Source organism: Magnolia sinica, chromosome 13, assembly GCF_029962835.1.
Source record: "Magnolia sinica isolate HGM2019 chromosome 13, MsV1, whole genome shotgun sequence".
Classification (NCBI taxonomy): domain Eukaryota; kingdom Viridiplantae; phylum Streptophyta; class Magnoliopsida; order Magnoliales; family Magnoliaceae; genus Magnolia; species Magnolia sinica.
The window spans coordinates 33,489,308-33,514,567 of record NC_080585.1 but is presented as its reverse complement, the minus strand read 5'-3'; the positions used below and the strand labels follow the sequence as shown (position 1 = coordinate 33,514,567).

The 25,260-nt window shown below is 39.4% G+C and overlaps 1 protein-coding gene across 1 annotated transcript; it reads right to left on the bottom strand.

Annotated features, from left to right (window-relative positions):
• Positions 1-3,426: 3,426 nt before the first annotated feature.
• LOC131223517 (putative transcription elongation factor SPT5 homolog 1) lies at positions 3,427-24,163 on the bottom strand. Its single transcript, XM_058218954.1, has 22 exons — positions 23,784-24,163; positions 19,754-19,992; positions 19,527-19,673; positions 19,282-19,440; positions 19,110-19,193; positions 18,880-18,950; positions 18,410-18,773; positions 18,050-18,205; positions 17,845-17,942; positions 17,672-17,720; positions 17,426-17,578; positions 17,200-17,343; positions 16,991-17,096; positions 16,672-16,830; positions 16,539-16,587; positions 16,360-16,454; positions 14,121-14,199; positions 7,721-7,775; positions 7,477-7,594; positions 7,244-7,384; positions 3,837-3,937; positions 3,427-3,711 (listed from the first exon to the last, which is right to left on the bottom strand). Exons 1-22 carry the CDS (start codon positions 24,073-24,075, stop codon positions 3,469-3,471), a joined length of 3,102 nt encoding a protein of 1,033 aa, XP_058074937.1. The 5' UTR covers positions 24,076-24,163; the 3' UTR covers positions 3,427-3,468.
• Between the last annotated feature and the right edge of the window lie 1,097 nt (positions 24,164-25,260).

Below are 25,260 nucleotides of genomic sequence, written 5' to 3'. Positions count from 1 at the left end.
CGAGCCCGAAAGAAGCTTTAGCCTCATTTTCTCCGCTAGCATCACCATCTCTTTAGCTTTACCCTTATAAAATAATGACCGGATTGTTCTCTCATGGTTAGTGGTTGCGTATGACTTCTGCCAATGGGAATGGATCACCACAACTGACTACAGTTTTATTACCAATGGAATATTATACACAACAAAGAGCATAAAAAGGGAATGATTTATCAGGAGAGATGAAATAGCAAGTAATCAGAAGTTGCCGTGCACCATCTGACTGTTGCCAAATTGGTATTCGCAGGTAGATGGTCGACCCCATCTTGTTGTCTATGTGGTGTGCTTGCTAATTTTCACTTCACACCCTTTGGATCTTTGGCCATTTTGTAATGATCCACAAAGTTTACATGGACCACACGCTGGATGGTTGACAACCAAATTTTTCTCCAAGATTGAATGTGGCACAAATTAAGTTGCTACCTGGAAAGAGTATCTGAACTGCACAATGAAGGGGTAATGTGTTTTTACAGTGTTCTACTAGTCGTATACTACTGTACATGGTGAATCAAAGTGAAAACAATTTCATTTATAGTTTGAGCTTTGTTTGTACATTGTTTTCATACATATCTACTTAAGTAGAAAACAAAAACAACACAACTACTAACTATTAAAGTACTAGGTGAAAAAGATTCATTTCTTATACCACAGCAAACCCAAAGCACATAACTACAAACATGACTTGACCGGGACTCAATGGTCCTGCGAACCAGTCGGAGGAGGTGCCACTCCCTCATTTTACACACAACATAACACCGATTTCGATGTGTGGTAAATCTTTTGATTCCATTGCTCCGCTTCTCTTCCATTTTGGCCAGCTTGGCCTTAATTTCAGTTACTTCAGACAGAACCTCGGTCAACTCCTCTTGCACTCGACTGAAGCGCTCCTATATGAGTGGGAGGGCCACGAATTCTTCATCAATGTCATCGTCCTCACTTTCCTCCTCATCTTCTTCTCCTTCTTCTTCTCCTTCTTGCTCAGTCAATTTCATCCTTTTAATAGCGTTGGAGTCAATGGCTTTTTGCAGCTCAATCTTCGCATTGGGGCTGATACGAAGCCCGCACTGTCGGGCCATCTTATAGACCAACCGTCCAAACAATAGGGGGGGGGGGTGTGGCGGCGGATAGGATATGACACATTACAATAAATAGGAAATAGACGTTCTCGCCCTTGCCTGGTAAATACAGAATTTCCAACATATACTGTGTCAGTTGTGTATGATTTCCTGTCCTAGGGACCAAATTGTACGTGAAGACAATGTGGAAGAACCTATACACCAGAAGCATCGCGGTCACCTTCAAACAATTAACGTCCTGTACCCAATTCTTGTGTTCGCCACAAACATGTACAGTCCTCTCGTCCTTGAACCTTAACCTCTCTGCGTGGCACACTGAAAATCCTGGCAATGGCATCCACGTCAAAGTGTCTAACGGCATTTCCGATTTGTATATTGAAAGTTAACGACTTTTGGAAGAAAGGGAGATGGGTTTGGGTTTTTTTATTTTCGGAGGAAGAAGAGTACTTCATGAAATTGCACGATACTTTATCAAATTGACTGAGTACTTCGTGAAATTGATCAAGTATTAGATCAATTTCAAGAATTACTCAGTCAATTTCATGAATTACTCGGTGAATTTGAAGTACTTGGTCAATTTCACGAAGTACTTAATCAATTTGATGAAGTACTTTATCAATTTGAAGAAGTACGCGGCTAATTTGAAGCACTCAGTCAATTTCAAGAAGTACTCGGCCCATTTCACGAAGTACTCATTCAATTTTATTAACTACTCGGTCAATTTCAAAGAGTTCTCGAACAAATTTCAGCAACTACTCGATCAATTTTCATCGACTTATCGATGTATTTCAGCAAGTTCTATCAGTGAGTTCTAGGTCAATTTCTGTGAGTTCTTTCGTCAATTTCCAGTGAGCATTGGCTGAATTTGACTAAGTACTCTCGATCAATTAGCAGTGAATTTTTGTAGACTGCAAAAAAAAAAAAAAAAAAAAAGTTTTTACATTCTTTCTTGAAATTTTTCTCATTGTAAACATGACCTTTAACTCATCACCTCTTTTAAACATCCTTATCCCTCGCAACTGCTGTACTAGTGAAACCCGAGTTGAAAGTAAAAAAAGAGTACTTTGAAGTAAAACAAGATATAAAACCCTTTAAAAGATTACAGAAAAACCTTCTTGAAAAAATCCGAAAGATTCCAAGTTTATTAATACAACTAGTTTGAATGAATGAACAAACCCATGCGAGATTGCATATGTAAAATAGTAATATTAGGAGATTCAATGGAGATTTTAGAAAAAAAGACAATAAAAAGATGCGTTGGTCAATTTTTGGGTATAAGTGAGTGAAAGGAATATAACCCATAAAACAATGGCATTTTCACCTACAAATATTCAATCCGTACAGCAGGGGTTTAGTCTTGAAAAGTAAAGTTTGCATTGTGAAAATTCTCAACAATACACACACACACACACACACACACACACACGGAAATGCTCACCTGTGAACGAGTTCGTACATACTACGAACTTTTTTGAGAACCCATCCTACGTGATGTGGATCCAAAATCTGAACCGTTCATGTGAAGCAGAACCTCGTGAAACCCCCCAGGCCCAACTTTTACTTTGATCTAAAACTTTGATGGCCCATGAACAATGAAAACAGTTTCCTCCCTTGATTTGCATTTCTCTTTGCTATGGCTCACTAGAATTTTAGATCAGGGTGAAAATTTGTCACACAGGGTTTCATGGGATTCCGCATCACATGGACCGTTCAAATTAGACACCCATGACACATGTGCAAAGGTATGCACATGCGTAGCGTAGGGGAGCATGACTCTATATATATATATATAAACACGTCCTCTTTCCTCAAGCAGGGATAGCTTCTTTCAGAAGGGGTTGAGCACCCCATATCGATTCTGCATAAACCTCTCCGAAAATGGCAGCCAAAGATATCGATGGAAATCGAACCAAACAAACCCATTTGAAGAATCCCGCCATCTCTCCATTGCATTTTAAAGAGAGAGAGAGAGAGAGAGAGAGAGAGAGAGAGAGAGTAAAAATAAAAAGAACTCAGAAGAGGGAGGGGAGAAGAGGCAATCGTGTGGTCTCCACTACATGAAACATGGGATGCCCATCCCAACAACCTGGAAAGGAATTCAAGCCTCCCATAACATTATAAACTCTCCTTCTTAATCCCCCCCGAAGCCTATCGTACCAAGGGTGCCAACTGCGCCACAACCATGCGGGCTCTATAAATTGACAACAACATAACACAAACCATTCCCAGTAGCGCCCCCTCTCAATTGGAAGCCTGACCATATCTAATGAGAAAAGCCTATGATTGCTTACAAGCTCATCTTTCCATAACCAAGTAGAACAAAAATATACATTATTATTATTATTAATTTTTATTGTTAATGTGCAAGTTTTGCCAGAATGACCATATCCAATATCTTCACATCAAGGGTGACGTCCACTTTAACGATTCCATCTGTCCCATCTATACCGATTAGCTTTCCTGTAGCCCCGCGTTGAGCACCACTCATTATCTTGATCTTGTCCGACTTCTTTGGAACCACCGTCTCCATTTCTGTTGGAAGCGTCGTCACTGTCTCTCCATTGCCTGTTGATCCCAGAGCTACCTTACATGACCCATCCTGCAAACAAGTCATCAATGCCAACCAACCCGTTAGTAGAAAAAAGAAGCCAGACATTCCACAACAACTATAGTATTCCCTGATATCCATTATATACATATGTATATACATATAAGCATCCATACCGCGAGCACTTCTCTGACAACCCCAACACGAGTGTCCTCTCCAGACCTTCTGACATTGACCAAAATGTCAGGCAAGAACCAATTCCCTTCACCTTCCCCACCTGCCACACATGCATAATCACCATTATCACTCGTAAGACCTAATAACACTGCACAGCTTCTTCGCATTTTCTTCAATATCACAAAGGAATGGTTTCCCTAACGCAGTATGTGGGATAAAAAGCTCAATGGAAGTCTATGGGATTTATGCCCAGATATAGGTAGAGCCATACATGAATGTTTTATATCAAATAATTAAAAATGATCAAAACACATAAAAAAAGGTATACATTTAGTAATAAAAACAATTATAAAATGGTGTCCCCAGATTCTATGATTTAGAGTTGTACAAGTCTAACACGCAGACTCATAACCAATTGTGAGGTTTGAGTATAAATCATAAACTGAAATATGAATAGCATCCTACAAATGGGATGCTCATATCAGAATTTGTGTTATTTATAGGAAACGGGGAGTCAGGGAGTCACACCCCCTTCCCTCTTTTAGGTCACGAGATCACAGTTCCTCGAGGTTTTCAATAACAGTATGAGTATGGGCTGAGAGCCCAAAAGCAACAAAACACACATGTTGGACCTGTGGAGGGAGATAGGGGCCCAAATCAGCCTCTTTCAAAATGTAAAACACATGTAGCACTCGTGTATTTAACATCTATTTAATGATGTGTTAGAATATTCTTTGATAAGAATGATGTCCATCAGCATAACTTGATGAAAGTTAACCAATTATGCTCTAATCGAACACAAATCAAGCATGATTTTGTGGATTATGACCCATTTCACTGAATATAACAAAAAGATGGGAATTTAAAATAAATAAATAAAAAGTGATGGTTGACCCCTTTTTCCCAATTTTCCCCAAAATGGTCTATATTATGCTTTGATTTCCTTTTCCTTTTTCTTTGAAGGGCTCTGAAATTTTATTCAAAATCGTAAGACAGCTACAAGAATACAAATAACCCCATAAACAAGAGGGATGATAATCCCCAGGAACCCCTTACAACATCCACAGGCATTTTCCCAATAACTTTGGGCACACGGGCCCATTGAAGGGCTGATCTTTGAACTATAAGGAACACCTATTCACATGTATTCTTGCTTCCATTTAAAAAATAAATAAAAAGTGGTTCCCATGAGTCAGGAATAAATGCATGGGTTCAGACGACAATTTAATGTAAACATAATATATATATATATATATATATATATATATATATATATATATATATATATATATATAAAATAGGGATATTTTCAAAAAAAAATTTGTACAAAAAATATAAGAAATTAAGGGGAACTTTATTAAGTTAATAGATAACTAATTTTACATATTAAAAATACATTTGAGAGAGAAAAAAATCAATTAAACAATGAATTAAACATCAAGTCATCAACATTCAACTATATAGTTAACAAGAAGTAAAAACAAAATCAACAAGCTATTTATTTATTATTGTAGAAAATCAACAAACTATCTTCCTTGAAACTTAAAAGTGCTTGAATCTTGATCTTCCAACGTCCAAGAGAGAGGCAATGTAGGAGAGAGAGAGAGAGAGAGAGAGAGAGAGAGAGAGAGAGAGAGAGAGAGAGAGAGAGAGAGACAGAGAGAGATTAAGACTTCTTGTGATAAAAAAAAATGTAAGAGAAAAAGAGACTAAGAGAGTTTTGGAGTGAGAATATTGCAAATGGAGGAGATTTGGAAGCCTTTTTATAGGCAAAATGTTGTTGTTGTTTTTTTTTTTTTTTTTGCAAAAATAAAATTAAAAAAAATAATAATGTGCCATGGCCAATATGCGATAGCATACATTGCATATGCAATCGCATATTTTCTCATATGCCACATATGAGATTGCATATGTGCCATGATCGCATATGCGATTTGCATATGGATATGCGCATATGCGATCGCATATGGGCATATGTGGTTGCACATGACAACACTGATCATGGATACTCTTGCTCATGTAACTGCATCTATTCAGGTGACAGATTGGATAGAGAGGAAGTTGAAAAGGTGATACAGATGCCCTGGTTAGCAACTCCTTCGAAAGAAGGTGATCCGATGATTATATACAACCTTGAAGGCAAAAATGCAAGCATTAATGCATTAACTTCATTTACATTTCTAAGACTCTATACTTTCCTCACCTTCCTTTTTTCAAAAGGTGACTGTCTGTGTACCATAATGCCTTGTATCCAAGTCTTTAAAAATCTGAGCAATCAATTCCCATCTAATTGCCAATTATCACGGTTGTGGGTGTTTAGGGATTCACTTAGAACCTATGGAATTCCAATTGCAATGCTGAAAATCAGTAAGAGTGATCCATATGAAGCCACCACCTAGGCAGATTTGAATTAATTTTTATAACCAAAGATAGTTCTTGTTTAGAAATCTGGAGACGGAAAATGACCCGCTTATTGTTTCATTCTGCTGAGCGGCAGATGCAAGATTATGAAGACTACCATTACATGAGGAAGATGACTATGACCCCTCTGAATTAGACTATATCCATGACTTGCAAAAGGAACTGGAGCACCTCCTCCATATGAAAGGGACTAACATCAAAGAAGCTGAAAACACTGGCCTCTATTCACAAGAACATGAGGCACTGAAAGCCAATTATAGCTTATTGGAAGTAAGGCATAACATAGTGGCACAACAAATAGGAGCAAACCATGACAAAAAGCTGTTAGAGAGAACAGAGAATCATGACACACCAACAACGTCGTACCACTTGGTGCCACTCAAAATTTAGCGACACGTCCATAAATGTTCCACCATTTAATTTGACACATTTCTAGAATGCTTATAGGGATGGCTGTCAATCACCTTGACCACAAAACGAATGTTTACCAGGTACCCTCAGGCACCATTCAATGGACCAATGAAATATTACTTGAAAGAAGAAAACGACCAGTGACTTTATAAGGGTTTATCTAACTCCCAACAGAGATCATCCTGCAACCACTGTCACCATAATCCGCCTCGTGAAAAATTTGATGATCCCCTTATGAAGATTCAAACAGGATCCTTGGGCCACAAACACCAAACATTAGGACCAAATGAAACAGAGAATCTCAATCTGATTGGTTCCTACATATTTTTCACTATAGGTGACAGTTTAGCATAAATCTAATGCTTGTATTGTCACTTGACAGTAGAAAATTTTAGTGATAACCCAAAATGCAGTCACTGGGAATTCATATGTTCATAAAAGGTCAGTTAAGGACTGAAGTCTATATAAGTGCACCAAGATGGATAGATTGGAAAAACAACCCTCCAAAAAGAGAGGCAAAAAAAAGAAAGAAAAAAAAGATAAGTAGATCAAAATCCGAGGCATGGAATCCAACCTATTACAGGCGACATGACATCCAGACCGGCATTGCCGGGTGTCATTGGCTGCCCACCAGGGGTACCGGGTAGATATGATGCCGAACTTGGTGTCATTGGCTGACCGGGAGTTGACGGCAGGTAAGGGCTCGGCGCATTTGCTGAGATAAGAAAATAGAGTTAATTGACTTACAAAGCAATCACTAAGAATGACGTGAATGTCATAACAGTAGAAAAATCTTGGAATAACTACCATAAGTGGGGCTGCTTTCCCTTGGTGTTCCAGCTTCACTATAGTTACCACCTGGAGTGTTAGCCCAGCCAGAACCAGGAGTAGGGGCTTCATATGGTCTTGCAGGAGGAGTTCCTGGCTGAAGTAAAATGATGGTATATTAAATTTAAATGTGAAAACAACTTCGAATATATAAACAGATAAATTATGCACGCATGAGCGTGCATACACATGGAATTCATGCAAATTTCAGACGATGTTTGACCTGGTACTGAGGACTGGTTCCCCAAGAAGCAGGGTTTCCATCTTCCCAGTTATCCCTGATACAAAAATGCCAAAAATTGCAAGGGCCAATCATCAGCTTGCCATTGTACACTAAAATTTGAATTAAAATCTTTTGTAAGCTTTTGCAGAGGCATCCAGATTGCATAATAGTTCAGTAAACTACCATATGTTTAAATAGATCAGTTGAAATTCAAGTGAAACACTAAGAACCATGGTGAAACCACCAAGATAAAATACCTTCTTAGTTTGAAAAAGTAACATAGCAAAAGCCATATACCAGATGCTAACATGTAATCAATTTGCAGTGACAGAACAATGTTCACATCACAAGGTGATTTCGCTCACATTGTTCTTGACATTTAGTAAAGACAAGTACACCAGACATTCTTGTTAAATTGAGAGGCAAACATAAGGTAACCCTCAATAAGAGAGTATAGTACATTAACCAGGCAATCCACCATGCAGTCATATGTGTATACAGAAGCCATTGGGTAGCAATAATTATGGGATATCATGTCCCCTTAGTACCTAATGCAGCGCCATAAAATAAGATTTGAGTACCTAAATAAGATACCAAGATGCCAAGATGGGATAAGGATCCCTCTTGATGCAACCAAATCGAAGAGGGAGAATCTCGATTCGCATACATACCAGCCTGCAATTAAATTTCTCAAGAATTTTTTCTTGAGATTAAATTTCTCAAAAGATGCAATGGAAAAAATAAAATAGCTGTGGATGGATATCCAACAACCTACTAGCTACAATGCTAGTAATCACAAAGCAAATATACCCAACAACCAAACAAAGTGCCACATGGAGAGAAGATCCCCAACTTTGTTGAGCATGACCCAAGAAGTAACCAGCAGCCCAAAGAAATAAGCCCAAATTTATTAGCCAACTCGAAATGGATGAATAAATTGTCCACCGTTTCCTCATCTCAAGATACGGGATGCATCCATTGGGAGGATCATCATCCTCTTCCTCAAATTATCAAGAGTGATAAGGTTTTTTCCCCACACAAACCAAACAAAGACCACCGCCCATGAGGGACCTGGGTATTTCCAAACAAGCCAAATGAGCATGCCCTAACCTGAATCTAGTACTGTTAGCTTTCATTATTAAGATTTAAGATTTTTTTCCAAGCAAAAAAAAAACAAAAAAAAACAAAAACAGAAAAAAAAAAAAAAAAAAAAAAACCAACCACATGTTTGATAAAGCAAATGGAGATAAAGATGAAATTTTGCTTAAATAAGGGAGTTGCTTCTACATCGCCGTCCAAAAAAATTAATAAAATAAGGGAGTTGCTTTTAGTTCTATTTTTGAGATAGATTTTTGGGTAGATTTCAAGGCCTTAACGGAGCTTAAGGGTAAAAAGAACCTTGTTTTACAAACAAACTGCACACATTACATTGATTTTGGCCTGTAGACCTATGCTTTCATGCAAATCAATAAAATAAGGGAATTGCTTTTAGTTCTTTTTTGAGAGAAATTTTTTCGTAGGCTTTAATGGAGCCTAGGGTTTAAAAGAACCTTGTTTTGTATATAAACTCGTCATGTTTTTTAAGCAAACAAGCTGCACATTTTACATTATGGATTTATGATAATAAACTATATAAACATCAATAAATATGTAAAGGGTTTTGCTGGCATCCCCAACGCCCCATATCCTTTTGTATGACGCATGGGACGCCCAACCATTTGGTTGGGACAATCCGTTCAGTAGTACCAATGAGAACAAACCATGGTGCAAAAATCACACTAAACAGATAATTCTAACCCTTTGAATGGGGTCAATTTGCTATAACCTACTGTTGCTCACGGGCCATAGATCATATGGTTAGAATCATCAACCAAAGTGCTACTTTGGAATCATAAGCAATGCAAAGTGGGATCTATCTAGTAGATGGTTCGAGATGATAATTGGAGCTACTATGTTTCTCCACGCAATCTTGGCTGTCCATTTTCCATGCTATTGATAAGATGCTTATGATCATCCGATTGGCGTATTTTTACATCATGGCTTGGTCCTAGTTGTGTGAATGAATGAACAGTTCAAATCAATGATAGGTCAGCCCATGTGCCATTTAAAAGCTTTTAGGTCGTTGCTAACATCCATATATAAATATATTATACATACAACTAACTAAAGTTATGGCCCTTGATAGAGTGGAATGGTGGAAAAGGATTCATGTAGCCAAGCCCAAGCAGTTGGGATAAGGCTTAGATGATGATGATGATATTTTAAAACTCTAATAGAAGTAATAAGTTGTATTCAGTTGTTATTGTTGTGACTTGTGACCTTTCAGGAAAAATAACTATTCAGTTGTCATCTCATGCCAAAACTGTTAAGTTTCACTTCTTCGTCTATGGTGTGTCATTTGTTTCTAATTCATAATATGGTACGTATAGTTATTATCTTCTTGCAAAGTGCAAAAGCAAGCACTAAGCAGAGAGCAAGACCAAAAGCGCAAAAATACTGCCACATGAACATAGCAGGTGATAGGTACAAAATATGAGCATCTGAGAATGCAGCTCCGAAGGAGTCACAAGATTTAAAGAGCATTTAAGGCGCATTAGGTTCAGAAACTAGATGAGCGCTCTCGAACCTCCCCCTATACTTCATGTCTCTGTTTAAATGCCCGGCCTTGATATTGGCAAAGTTGGAAAAGCTGAGAAGAGATTTCCTTTGGCATGGCAAGGAAGAAAAGAAGAAATTTCATCTAGTTAAGTGGAAGGAAGTGTGCAAGCATGTTCAAGATGGAGGGGCCGGTATAAAAGATCTGAATAGTATGAATCGGGCCCCTTTAGGAAAGTGGATTTGGAGATTAGGAACGGAGGATGGAACTCTTTGGAATACGGTAGTTAAGAGCAAGTATGGGCGTTCAGAGGGAGGTTGGTGGACCAAACAATCATCCAACTACAGAGTTTCGGCGGTTTGGAAAGGGGTGCTATCCATTAAGGAAGAGGTCCTTAAAAGGATTGGAATTGCTATAGGGAGAGGAGATAGAACAAGATTCTGGCACGACATGTGGGCGGGAGACCATACGTTGAAAGATGACTTTCTGAGTATGTTTTGAATAGCCTCAAATCAAGCAATCATGGTAGCTGGAAGTTACTCTTTTCTTGGGGGAGAAGTGGTGTGGAATGCAGAGTGTAGGAGGAATCTCCTGGATCACAAGGTTGATGATTATGTGGCCCCGCTAAACCATATCCAAGCTGTAAAGCCGAACCTGGGTAATGCAGATAAAATAGTAGAAGATTCACAATTCAAGAGAATTCTCGGTAAAATCTTTCTATAGGAGTATTGACAGTGTCATTCAAGTCGGAGAAGAGTTTTTGACTAATCATGTTTGGAAGTATAAAGTCCCTCCAAAGATAGTGGGTTTCGGCTGGCTGGTGGGTAAGAAAAAAGTCCTCACAATAGACAACTTGAGAAGAAGAGGAATGATTATCACTAACGTATGCTTGTGCTGCATGACCAGTGAGGAAACGGTGGATCATCTTTTCATTCACTGCCCTTTCATTGGTCAAATATGGTCAGAATTTCTATCGCGTTTTGATATCTCCTGGCCCTTCCCAAACTCGACAGGAAGTCTCCTAAAGGATTGGCATGGCCCGAGATTAGGCAAAAGGAGGACAAAGATTTGGAGAATGTCCCTTCTAGCTGTCTGGTGGACTGTGTGGGAGGAAAGAAATGGTAGATGTTTCAATGGGACTGCCAACTTGTCGGCTTCTACAGCTTCTAGAGCTAGGCGGCTAGTAGTTGAATGGGTGGCTAGTGTAGATTATCTGAAGGGATGTTATCTGATCTTTTTAGGAGTGTAGCTACCCCGCTATCTCGGCGGCGCAACTCTCTCTTTGTACTTTCTCTGAAAATCTTAATATATTTTGTGACCTTTCAAAAAAAAGAAACCAGATGATGCCCAAATGTGCCAACAGGGGTTAGAATGCATATGCATATTAAGAGTCGCAGTCACAAGATTCAAAGAGCATTTAAGGCACATTAGGTGTAGGACGGCCTAATCCAACCCTAAATGAATGTGGTATTTGAAAGGGGCAGATTTATGCAATCTTTAACAACAAATTAAAAATTAAAAATTAAAAAAAAATTAAAAAAAAATATATATCAGCTTCATACATCATAAACGCAAGAAGGAAATAAAAAGAATGCAACAATGATCATGGTCATCCATCACAAACACGTTGTATTGAACCTTAAAATCTGAATTTAGTTGGATCCGACGAAAGATAAGACTTTCATCTTGCAATAGGTCCATCTAACAATCCAAGTGGATTTTCTAATCCAGGAAATAGGAATTTTCCGGATTGAGAATTCTGAAAATTCAGGAAAAAATAAAAATAAAAATTAATGGTTCTTCAAATCTAAGGCCTCGGGTGATGGGATTTGAAGAAGGCCAAAATATGTAAATGTAGAGATGAAAATCTTCCAAGATCTAAAGATTTAGATGGAAAAGAAAATGAAGAAAAGATATTTAAAGAAAAGAGTACCTTGAGAAAAGAAAGAATGAAAGAGAAGAAAAAGATGGGAAATTACTTCCCTGGGCCTCAGGCCCTCTTCCAATCACTGGAAGTCGAAGACGGGATCGTCTAGTCTTGAAGAAGTAAAAGCTCTCTTTCTTTTCATAAACATAATATAGCATTCTTATGTTTAGGGCAAAACACCCTTGTAAATTCATAATTACACTAAATGACCAAAATACCCCTACTAAAAAAAGTTTTTTAAAAAAATAAATTTGCATAAAAAAATTGTGTGCAGTCTTAAAACTCAAATAAATAAAATATTTATAAGATAAACTCAAATTCAAGATGCCCAATGATAACGAAATGAAAGTGGGCCACGATGATTCAACGGTCCGATCACACCATTGTCACAATCCAATGGTCCAAATATCTCCTTCAAGCAACTTACACATGTTACGAACACATGTATAAGGTCTTCAACCTCTAGAGACCCGTACCCGTACCCGTCATCTAACTACATTGACACGGGTAACGCATACCTCCCGCGTTGATATACTTTGAATGGTCTGGTGTCCGCATCATTAGGTGTGACCAGTGGATGTCCAAATGTGACGATGGGGTTTAGAATTCATGTGAGAAATATTTTTCTTGGGAAGGACATAAACCAAAGGATAACTACGAGTAGAAAGAAGAAGATGCCATCCTGGAGTTTCAACCAAATTATATCATTGATAAGGATGATGATGATATTGAATGAAGATGCAATATGCAAGGTAATGCAAGGTAATGCAAGATAATGATTTTTTTATGATGAATGAAGATAAACATGCAGAGAGCAACACAGTCCAGCATGCACTCCTATCTGGGAGAACAGGAAATCAAATTACACCATTATAGGCCTCACGGCACAGTGGGATGTCCATCAAGGGATAGGGCAGGGGGTGAAGACTATAGTCATCACTCAGACCCGGTTACTACTCTTTAAGGAGCAAGTCAAGGGTCTAATGGTATTCAGAAATCAGAATGTATGCCAACCAACAGTTAATAAAAGAAGGCTGAATAATGGATATGACAAGCATGATAGCATAAAAAAGTTTTAGAAAGAATGTTTACACATGTGCCTAAAGTTGGCAGTTTAAGTCCTTTTTCAAGTTATAGGCAAGCATTATCTAGCAATTCACAGTATTGTTAAGTCCAATTCCAGCAAAAGACCAACTACTGTCTAGACGTTCACTAGAATTTATTTGATACTGATCACATGATCAAGATGTCTGAATACAATGTTTCGAGTTAGACATCGTCTCAGCACCTGAATGTGCTCTGAAGTCCAATCCAGCAAATACAATGTATAATGAATATTCTTTTAGTCAAGAAGGCATTCAAAATGTACAATAGTGCAGATGGGTGGGTAGCCAGTGTGAGGTGTAGCAAATGACAATTACAGAAGCATTCCACATAAAACAAGTTATCAGGGACCATTTGGATTCCAGGAAAGTTGTGTTGGGTTAGGCTGTCTAGGTGTTCTGTCAGCATAAGCTATCCAGGTCATGTTGTCAGGACCGGTTATTTTGTTCCTTGTTTGTCAAACGCCCAGGAAAATGGAGAATACACTATGACACATGTGAGGACTTAATGTCGAAGGTGGCACATGTGGCATTTAGTGCATGAGCACATTGACACGTGCCACATATTGGCGCTTGAAGATTGATGGTGGCACATGTGCATCTGTGGGGCGCTTGGACTGATATGATCTCACATGCGATGCTTGCGCATGGAACATTGTGTTCCAGCACAACTTTGGTCGAACCCAAATGGCCCTTTATTGTCTACTTCTGAAAGAACCTTCCACCAATATAGGCACATAAATAAAGAATCAAACCAAGTAATGACTGACACACCTTGCTGGACTCATTGGTGCATAAGGATTCCAAGCTCGATCGCGCATTGGTGTTCTCATGCCATCATGAATAGGCGTTGCTGAAGAGAATTAAAAAGAATACAGAAGGAATTAACTCTCTAGTGATATATTGACAACAGATTAAGACGTGAATAATTTTTCCTACAAGGAAGACCACTTCTTTTTTAATCTGCAACACTTGATTAATAATTTAATAGTATATTGCATTAGCTGAAGCTCTTCAAGACAATCTACAACCAAAAACAGCATCTGACGAGGAAATAAATATCAACACCCAGAGCATTCCAAATGTTAACCCCGTGTTTTTGATGGCATACACTACGTAGCGTAGCGTAGCTGAAACGCTACGTAGCATACACTGGTAGCGTGCCTCCCATGTAGCGTACGCTACGCCACATGTAGTGTACACTACGGAGTACGTAGCGTGTATCAGTGGTAGCGTACGCTACCAGCAACTCTTTTTTTAAAGTTATTTACAGTGTTAGGCATGCAGTTCTTTTGGAAACGGTGGTGACTCTTATACATCACACATGGTGGTACTTTCCGTCAATCTGGACCATCCAAATTGTGGTCCCTATCGTGTTTACTCTCCATCCGTATAGTTACACCCCTCGGACAATACTAACCATTTGATTTTGGGCTCGAAACTGTACGGATGGAGAGACTTTAGGTTTTCTAACTAGTATTAGTAATGCGGGGGCATTTTTACACCGGGCTCGAGTGGGGTGGCCTATAGGATACAGGGGCACACTCAGGGTGGGTGGCCCGCATAACCCATAGATTTAAGGCCCGTGGAAGCAGGTGGCTCGTGTGAGGTAGAGCCCATGGATTTGGGGCCCACGAGAGGGCGAAACACATGGATTTGGGGCCCACGAGGAGGGTTCGGCCGAAGACCTAACCCATGGATTTGGGGCCTGGGCTATGAGATGAAGGGATTAATTCGTCATGCTCTAACAGTTCGAGCTTTTAGAGCAAGTGGTTAATTGTTCTGCATCAAATTGATATTAGAGCGGGAGGTCTCGTGTTCAAGACTCCTCACCAAGGGTGATTAATGCGGGGGCATTTTCACACCGGGCTCGAGTGGGGTGGCCTGTGGGATGCAGGGGCACACTCGGGGTGGGTGGCCCGCATAACCCATGGATTTGGGGCCCGTGGAGGAAGGTAGCTCGTGTGAGGCAGAGCCCATAGATTTGGAGCCCACGAGGGGGCGGAACCCATGGATTTGGGGCCCACAAGGAGGGTTCGGCCGAGGACCTAACCCATGGATTTGGGGTCTGGGCTATGAGATAAAGGGATTAATTCGCCATGCTCTAACAGTTCGAGCTTTTAGAGCAAGTGGTTAATTGTCCTGCATCAATTAGACTTACACAATAAGAAAAAAGTTTATAACTTGGAACCTATTTCGAAAAGGGTTTTGAAAACCCTACCCGACTCCAACATCATTTGCTTCCAACCCCAAAAAAGGGATTTTCGATACTCTCAATCTACACATCCGTTTGAAACTAGATTTTAGGGGTTTGATCGACCATGTTAGAGGATCCTATGGGTGGAATTTCAGAGACATTGGACCAAAAACAAAGGAGAATTAAGTATTTCCTCAATCTAAGGTCCGTGCGGTTGTAGGCCTTCCGATTTGCGACTTTTGCTTGATTTGGAAGAGATTAAAGGTATGTTTATTACTATTAATCTCATTTAGTAATATTTATTTTAATTTTATTGATAAAATGATTGATATATCTTACATTTTAACCCTCTTTTTTTCATGTTGTCCCTATTTGGTTGCCATTTTATTTTTTTTCATTTTCCTGCGTTTGGTTGCTTTTTTTTCATATTTCTTCCTCTTGGGGATGCTGGTTTTGTAGAATAAGCTTGTTTGACAAGCATTGGTTGCATACAGCCACTGTTTAGTGTTTTACATGGAAATGGCCCACCTATAGACCTATTTTGCATGAAATTGGGCCCCGATTATAGGCATGTTTTTCTTTTATCCTTTTTTTTATATTATTTTAATTAAAAAAGAAAAGTATCATGAAGCTTACACTACATGCTATAGAGGGCCGAACGCTACGCTATACACTATTTAAAACACTGTGTTGACCTAAATCCTAAACTGAAGCTCTAGAAATCTCCACTAGAGATTGTCAAAAACTTCATAAGCAGAATGCTTAGATTGTTTCTACAGTTCCAACATACAACCAATCGATATCAGATGTAAATACCTCCAGGATCTCTCATTGGAGTCATATACGGATGGAGTGGAGTCCTTGACGGATGCATGGGTGTCTCACTTCCCAGACCATAGCGAGTCGTTTCACTGAAATTAAAGGGGGAAAAAAGTGTTAAAAAAGCTAAATTCCAATCCTGCTAGTGATAACAGCGAATTGGCACAATGCACTACCGGAATGGAGTTGCAACAGCCACAGCATCAGAAATTTGATTGCGATTCACTGCACATTTACCAGCACATTATTATATAGACAGCGCAAGAGATCCAAAAGGGGGAAAAAATCTGAAACAAAAATGGAACTTACCTGTAACAACCTTCATCTGGGACTCCAGTTCAACACGAACAGATGGACCATGAACATCTACAATACGCCCACGATATCCTTTAAAGGGACCCAAGCGAACTTTGATAGTACTACCGATCAAAGAATCATGTCCTCTTCCTCTCCCATGTCTTCCTCCAGCTGCGTCAAAGTTTATAAGAAATATTGCAATCAGAGAAATGTCTCTAATAAATCAGAACCAAAGATAACGAACCAGCAGTAGCAGAACACGATATGGTAAAGAATCATGATGATGAGTACATAAATAGGATCAAGAACAATTAAAATAAAAGCAGCATACAATCCATTGGCGGTCCTCCTCTTGGGGGCAGTCTCCTTGGGGATTGAAGGATATGCTGAGGTGAAGCTCTCAAACTATCAAGTCTTGAGGCAAAGGAATCTGATCCCTGCAGTAGTAATATATGAATAAGGCATAAGCACACTTGCATAAGTATCAAAATACAAGAGGGATATAGAATTCCACAATGATTAAGAACTTCAAAAGAATACATTTCTATTGTTGTTCCCCCGTGATCCACCTATGGCTGCACAGGACTGAGCTTTAACACAAATATAACCCGCATGCTCAAGGTGATGGCGATCATATATGAACAAAATTCCTCTATATATGTGTTCAACAGGACCTTGTTTCCCCTGATAATACCAATAAGACTGTTATGTCAAGTAAAAGTATCAAAATTCGAAATAAAACAGAGGCAAGAATGAAGGTTCATACTTTACAGGGGCCCTCAAGAATCCTCACAACATCTTTCATTGAAATTGTGTTCATATACCGATCTTGGGCATTGGACCTTCTCTCAATCTTGTTTTTTATCTCTCTCAACTTCACAAGTGCAACCTCAGGCCTCTCTGGGACTCCCTTAAGCACCTGAGAGAGGAAATGGGACAGAAGCAAAATGTTAAGGAAAAAAGAAAGAAACTCAACAGGGTCACTATCACCGGGTTATGTCTCCTCTCTTACCTGAAATGCTTCACTTTCCACACGTATAATTACACCAAAACTCATATTACTGCACCACATCAGGTTAATTGCATCAGATAAAAAAGGACGTGAGAAAAAAAAAAAAAAAAAATCTAATCCACTTTGCACCAAAAAGAAAAACTATGATTTGTGAAGAAACATCAACAGCTTACTCAAGCAGCACGAGATCATGCAACTCATAATCCCCAAGTTTAGTTACACCAGCAGTTACTTCGGAGCTTTCCACAACATTATCAGCAAAGACACGGATCTGAAAGCAATGCACGTCATAATGATCAGTGTACCAGGAGTGAATAGTAAGAATCACCAAGTAACATGCCCATTTTTAGTTCAAAATTCAATCAAAATACCACTTACATCTTCCTTAGTTGTATCGGATACAATGATGAGGACATGTCCCTCGACCTTCACGACCATCCCCGTTGCACCTTCCTGAGCTCCAGAGACAACCTTCACATGATCACCAGGTTCAAAGTACTTGCATAGCTGGTTCTCATTGAGAGTCAGAGTTCTCTGCAGTACAATGATAAAAATAAAAAATAAAAAAAATAAAAAAATAATTAGATTGATTTATTTGTGTTAATGGAGCTGCCATAAGGTTTTCTAAAGGTCATCACCATCATCACCTAAGCCTTATCCTCAACTAATTGGAGTCATAAATTAAAAATTATAGTAATGGCTTTCTAGCATATCCATTGGAACAATTAGTATTTTTACCTTCAACTCCGGGTCCGTCGTTTTAGGTCTAATATGGACGGTGTCCTCTTCTACTTTCTCTACCCATCCCATCAAATTTTTTAGATCTCCTCGGACTACGATAACTGCATCACCCTTCATGAAATGTCCCTTCTTCCTATTTGAAAATAGGGTAGAGAGACTGGCCATGTCACCTTCTCCATCATCTCCAGGTTTCCTGAATTTCTCAAGCTCATCAAAAGTCGGTTGTATATTTTGAGTGCTAATGGATTTCACTGATACTGTTTTATATAGAAAACCGTCCTTAAACATCATCCCATCTATTGTTTCAAAATAATCACCGGTGACCGTATCTCGTCTTCTCTCAACACGGATATGCATCTCCCTGTGAACATCAAGCACAAGACAACAAAATAAGGCCAACATTCTTGTGAAACATGGAACTCCTACAGTAATTAGTCACATGAATGCATACAAAGCAACCAAATAACCTTGCTTCATCTGTGTTGATAAAACGTGGTGCAGGAACAAATGCTTTCTTTTTCCCGACATCCTTACCGTCCTGAGACAACAAGATTGACCAAAATATGCTGAGAAATGGCAACAAGATAGACCGAAATATGAGGAACTCAGCAGATTCCATTTTCTTTTTAATTGAAACAAATGAAGGAGCTTCACAACTTATTAGCAAGTTTAATGGAGACACATGAAGGACATTTACCAACTTATTAGCTAGCGCTTGCAAATCAATCCTTGGAATAAGCTTAACCGTAACTCTCTGCCGTACATTATCCACATCCACAACCTATATGATTGGAGGATGGATGATAAGAAGACAAATATATTAAGTGGCATCAGGATTCACGAAAGAGAATTATGAAAGGCACCCATACCTTTGCAAGGTCTCCTTTATATGTCCCGATCTTCATACGGACCCATTTATCCCTAGAGAGATCACTGGTTTTACTTTCAACTGAAAGGACATCAGTCATTTCTTTTATAGGAACCAGCATCACCTTCATGGAGAATATATTTCGCAAACCTTTGCAAGCCTGAACCACATGAACTAAATCACAATTTGCGGCAGACATACCAGAGCAGGATTTATAAAAGAATACATGCAAAAACAAATGTATACCTCCCTCACATGGGCTTCTTTGTCTGCTTCGATGTAAATATAGTTTTTAAGGTGATCCAGGGCAATAACAGATCTTATCTGCAACTCAGATCCCTTATCGATGTACTTTTGCATAAGGCAAACGGCTGCCTCTCGCTCATGACCAATCTAAGTATGGAAGTGTAATCAGACAGACAGCAATTTGGACAAAATAGAAATACCATGAACACCACAACAAAATATCATACCGCGCATTTCACCATCCACAACTTCGGATCTTTCACTGATGGCAAAAGAGCTTGTTGTTCAACCTCTGTGGTCTCTTCATCATATTCTGCATGGCTACGCGATGATGCATATCTAGACTTAATTCTTCTTTCAAGATCATCAACATCTTCTTGCTCATCGTCCCGTAGCAATGGACGACGAGGCATTCTTTCCCCATCATCATCGTCTGGAATTTCCGCTCCAGCATCATTTATAAAATCTGCATTATCATGTTCAATTTCATAGGTCATGGACCAAAACGAAGAGGCTAAGAAGAACACAAATACATGAATAGGCAGGCAGTGGCATAAAAGTAGACAACACACAAAAACATGCAAGAATGTGCATGTGATCAGAGTGAGCTACAACTCCACACATACACAAGTAAAAGAATTTTGGCATATGCACAACATTATAGGTAATATCCTATATTGAGCATATCCAATTACTTAGAGATATTTGCAGATTAAGAGATACTAGATGAGAAAAAAGGAAGTGAGGAGAGCAATAAAATCTACCATAAAGCGCATAATGATAAGTAAAACAAGTTAAGCATAGAGAGGCTGCAAAGGAGAGAGAGAGCTCTACAAGCTAGCAAAATTGGAGAGGAGAAGTAGAGACACGCATCAAAGGTTGGGATCAGAGGATCTTGGAGAAAGAAAATGAGATTGTGGAGAACTACTTTCAGAGGTCGTTGAACAAAATAGTGGGTTATGGGTAGAGCTGTACACAAACCGAGTTAGCTCAGTTAGTTCGCTCCACTCAACTCAAAAAAGCTCGATTTGACTCGGTTCGAAACTGAGTTCAAGCTGAATCGAGCTGATTTTTTTAGCTCAAAAAAATTTCAAGCCGAGTTCAAGCTTGCACGAGCTTGACTCGACTCGGATCAAACCCCAACTCGAATCAAACTCGAATCGAACCAGTTCGGTGACTCGGTTATTTTGATATTGATGTTGCTCAACAAGTGTTTGATGAAATGACTCAACGAAGTGTCGGCTGGTGGCAAGGAACGTATGGATATGAAACGAATACCCTTGTATCTTGATTTTTATGTTGCCTACTGAGTGTTTGATGAAATACCTGTAAACTGATGTTGTTGTTTTACATTTCGTGAGAAATTGAAGGTCCACTCCATGTGTTTGAGAAAATGTCGCAGATGCTCAATCTTGGCTCAAACTCGGCTCGAACTGGCCCGAGCTGCTGACCGAATCAAGCCGAGCTAGCTGTCAGGCTCGAGGACCAAGCCGAGCCGAGTTTGAGCTGGTGTCAGCTAGTGGTCGAGCCGAGTCAAGCTGTGCCAAGCTCGACTCGATTTGACTCGTGTACACCTCTAGTTATGGGAATAGCCAGAAGATGCCATGGACCCTGGGGTGTTGGAAGGCTTGTGTTATCGTAGAATTTTAAAGGAAGGGCACCTGAGCAAGGATGGAGAAATGAAATTATGTGGGGATGGACAGATGAAATATTTACAGAAGAATAAAAGATACTGGGGTAACCTTAATTAGTTTAGTAACCAAACTTTTCAATGAAATTATGAACCCAATAAATATAAAAAAAAAAAATTTGATTGCATACAAAGAAAATATCCAATGAGTAGATGGGAAGCATCATGATACCTATTTATAAAAATAAAGGAGATGCAGAAATTTTGCACCATAAGTTGGGGATCAAATATAAAACTCTTAAGAGGTTGGAGCAAAAACTAAGGTAACTAATAAGGGACCGTGCTAGCATATCTTGCATAGGTAAATAGGTGGTTTGACTTTCTCTAATGGAGCACCACATTGGAGAACAACTTTATGGAGAACAGATGAACTCCCTATGCTAGAATTGCATCCATTAAAAAATTGTGATGACTGATCCTCCCCCATGTGGCACTAACATACAGCTATCCAGGCCATCCATATTGTGGGTCCAATCGTGGACAAAGCATATATCTAAAATTCCAATTAATGGTTACCAAATGAATGGTTAAAAGTGAGATAGGGAAAATCAGAAGGTTAACATTACTTTCTCAATGAAATTTTTCGGTTACGCTCCATTCACAGTTGAGTCAGCGATTTTAACAGCCCAGATGGTCGTATCCCATACATATGTTTAAAGAGTTGCCTCCTTTTTTTAACTGGTCCAAAACTAACATTGGAGTCTTGGGCGAGTTGCATGACTCATGCCACATATTTCTCATTTAGCATTCTTTTACCTGTTATAACTTTTAGATAAATGGCAAGAGAGGTAACAGTGTGGTGTGGGTGTTTATCCATTCCTTAGTTGATGCCTGTGTTGCTTTTTCTTTTTCTTTTTTAATAGGTCTCAATGCATATCAGAAAAGAAGGGGGGTTGTCTAGGATGGAAAAGCACTTTGGCAAGGTCATCTATCTCCATTCTCCACTCATTTCCATGTAAGAGCACATAGCTCCGGAAAATTTTGTCTACTCGTTCTTCAAGTTGATTAGTCCACCTCGTCGAGCATCTGCCTTGTTGCATCCTTATCATCACTGGTTTTATGAAGCCCCACCTAATGTGATGGTTTTTGTTAGGCTGGTGGGTCAAAAGAAAGTTCTCACAGTTGACAATATTCAGAGGAGATCTCTTGTACTTCCCAACATTTGTCTTACGTGTGTGGGAGATGCAAAGTCAATTGACCACCTTTTCATTCACTACTCGTTTGCCCAAAAAGTTTGGGAGCACTTTTTGTGCTTTCTTCATATTGATTGGGTGAGGCCGAAGTCGGTGGATGATCTTATGTGGGCGTGGCATGGAGGGGTGTTGGGAAGGATGGAAAAGCTGGGTGCAAACAAATCTTCATGGCAATGTTATGGGTTATCTAGGGTGCTAGGAATTGATGCCGTTTTTGAAACAAAAGGGTAGTTGTTGAGGAGACCATTAGGAAAGTAAAGTTTTTTGTCTCAGATTGGGCTGTTTGTGTAAAAGCTATCTCCAAGGATCCGATTTTTGTTTAGGCTGCTTTGGTCGGGTTGTATTCTTTTCTCACTTTGACGAGTTATCTCAATAAATTTGCTGTCCTCTCTCAGAAGTTTTTAAATAAAAAAAAATTAAAAAAATAAATAAAAAATAAAAATGTAAGGGCCCCAAAAAACCAAGTCATGGGAATGATGTTTGGGGATTGGCTCACAACCAATCACACAATGGCCAAGAATGCCTATCAATAAGCTACACCATGCCCTACTCACTGGTTTTGCATTTCAATGATCCCTTTGTACCTATTTAACCTTATATTTTCCCTAGGGAAGAACTCTAATGCCACACAAAAGGCCTATCTACACCGTGCTTGACTCCACAAGAGCTGGCTAAGATGAGAAACTGCCCTGTTTCATGCATTACACAGCCTGTTTGAGAGAAAGAATGGTGTCCTCAACACCAAAATAACATAATATCACATTACAATAACACTATTGTTTCAAAGGATTGCGACATCTTTTTCCTCACATGTCGCAAATTGCAGAAAAACACACCTGCTAAGCTCAGCAGATCAAGGTATAAGGCCATGTTTTCAGTGTAAATCAAACCATTATCAGCACAACTTCCCAAGTGTACTAAATATGCTGCACCTGTTTGGGGCAGCCCATAGCCTAGCTTTTTGCTGCTCCGTCTACCCAACACCACAAGCGAGATAAGAATGGGAAGATTCCATTCTTATCTCAACCACGATTCAGCAGTCCACACAGAGAAATCCAACCAATGCATCCGGCCAGTCCCACAGTTTATTTTCAAAGGCACCAATCAGCAGCCTCAAGAATCGGAAACGCCCAAAATGTACCGTAACCCATCGGAGCTTCAAAAATGTTCCAACAACTACCATAACCAATGAATCGAACAATTGCAATGCAAGACCTAAAGAAAACCCTCAAACCTATGAAACTGATTTCATCGACATACAAACCCTAGAAAAATCAATTCACGAGCAGATAAATGCACGGTAAAACAAAATCAAATAAAGAGGGCAATACAAGAATTGCACTGGAAAAGGTGAAAGGAAAAGAGAGAGAGTACCGTCTTCTCCTTCTTCATCTTCCTCATCCTCCTCGCTATCGACTGCGGCCTCAAGGTCGAAAAACTGCGACCCTACTGGTTTCCGCTGCTTTCGTCCGCGCGGATTCTCGTCCTCGTCCTCATCCTCATCCTCCTCCTCCTCCTCGGAATCTTCCAAGGCCGAATCGTCGATGAAATCCGATCGACGGCGTTTCTTGTTCGAACCGCCGCGCCTTTCATCGACGTCTTCTTCATCATCGAGATCATATTCTTCCTCTTCCAAATCGTCGTCTTCATGGCGGTGCCGAGGCATCTTCTAGGGTTTGAGTGATTTGAAAAAGAGTTTATAAAATGGAGAGATCGGAAGAAAAACCTGATCTTTTTCTCTCTTCTATATATAACTAAATGTCCAACGAAAGGGTTTCAAAAGAGCTGCTCGGATGGACGCGGATTGCTGCATCAGTCTATCCCAGAAAGTTTATGCGACAGGAAGCTAGGTAGGGCCCACTCAGATGTTTTTTACAAATCCACACCGTCCATCCGTTTTCACATATAATGTTACAATGATATACCAAAAATTAGGACGATAAGAAACTCAATATAGCCACACGAAATTAAAAGGTGAGGATTGAACACACACCGTTGAACATTCGTGTGGCCAAAGCAGTTTTAGATAATGCTGATGTTTTTATGTTTTTAGTTAATCTCTCCTTAGGAATGATTATATGAACGGTATCGATGACATATAAACATCACGGTGGGCCCAGGGATGCTTCAACGGTAGGCATTTCAATGCCCACTTTTTACTGCCGTGCAGCCCACTTGAATTTAAATCTGTCTCATTTTTGGGCCATGCCTTACGATGATGTGGGAAAACGGATGGATGGGGTGGATTTCATACGAACGGTTCCATGTAGCTTCGGTCGCACGAACTTTCTACGATGGGCTGGCGCAGGCAATCCGTTGCCGACTGTAGAACACAGCAGCCAGCAGGGAGTGATCCAACAATGCTCGGCCCTAGCCGTGGGGCCCACCTTGATGTATTTATGGTATATCCACACCGTCCATCCCTTTTACGCAATAAATTTAGAGTATAATACCAAAATGAATCAGATCCAAATCTCAAGTGGACCATACTAGAAAACAGTGGTGAATGAATGCCCACCCTTTAAAACTTCTTAAGGCCCACTGTAATGTTTGTTTTCAATCCAATCTGTTAATAAGGTCACAAAGTCCTAGATTAAGGGAAAAAACAAATATCAGATTAATCCAAATCTTTTGTGGCCAATAACAAGATTTTAATCATCAATTATCACTGTTTCCATGGTGTTCGTTCACCTGAAAATTTAGATCTGTTTCAATTTTTGGCCCATGCTCCGAAATGATGGGTCAAAACTCATGGATTAGGTAGATATATAGTAACTGTGTTTCATCCATTCTGTACATTTATATTTTTAGATAATTTTATGGTATGAGCCCAAAAATAAGATATATTCCA

Coding starts and splice junctions, on each gene's coding strand:
- LOC131223517 (XM_058218954.1), bottom strand. CDS start 24,075: ATGCCTCGGCACCGCCATGAAGACGACGATTTGGAAGAGGAAGAATAT. Junction 17,721..17,844: donor CATGATCTCGTGCTGCTTGA/GTAAGCTGTTGA, acceptor GATGTGGTGCAG/TAATATGAGTTTTGGTGTAA. Junction 17,344..17,425: donor TTCTTGAGGGCCCCTGTAAA/GTATGAACCTTC, acceptor TGGTATTATCAG/GGGAAACAAGGTCCTGTTGA.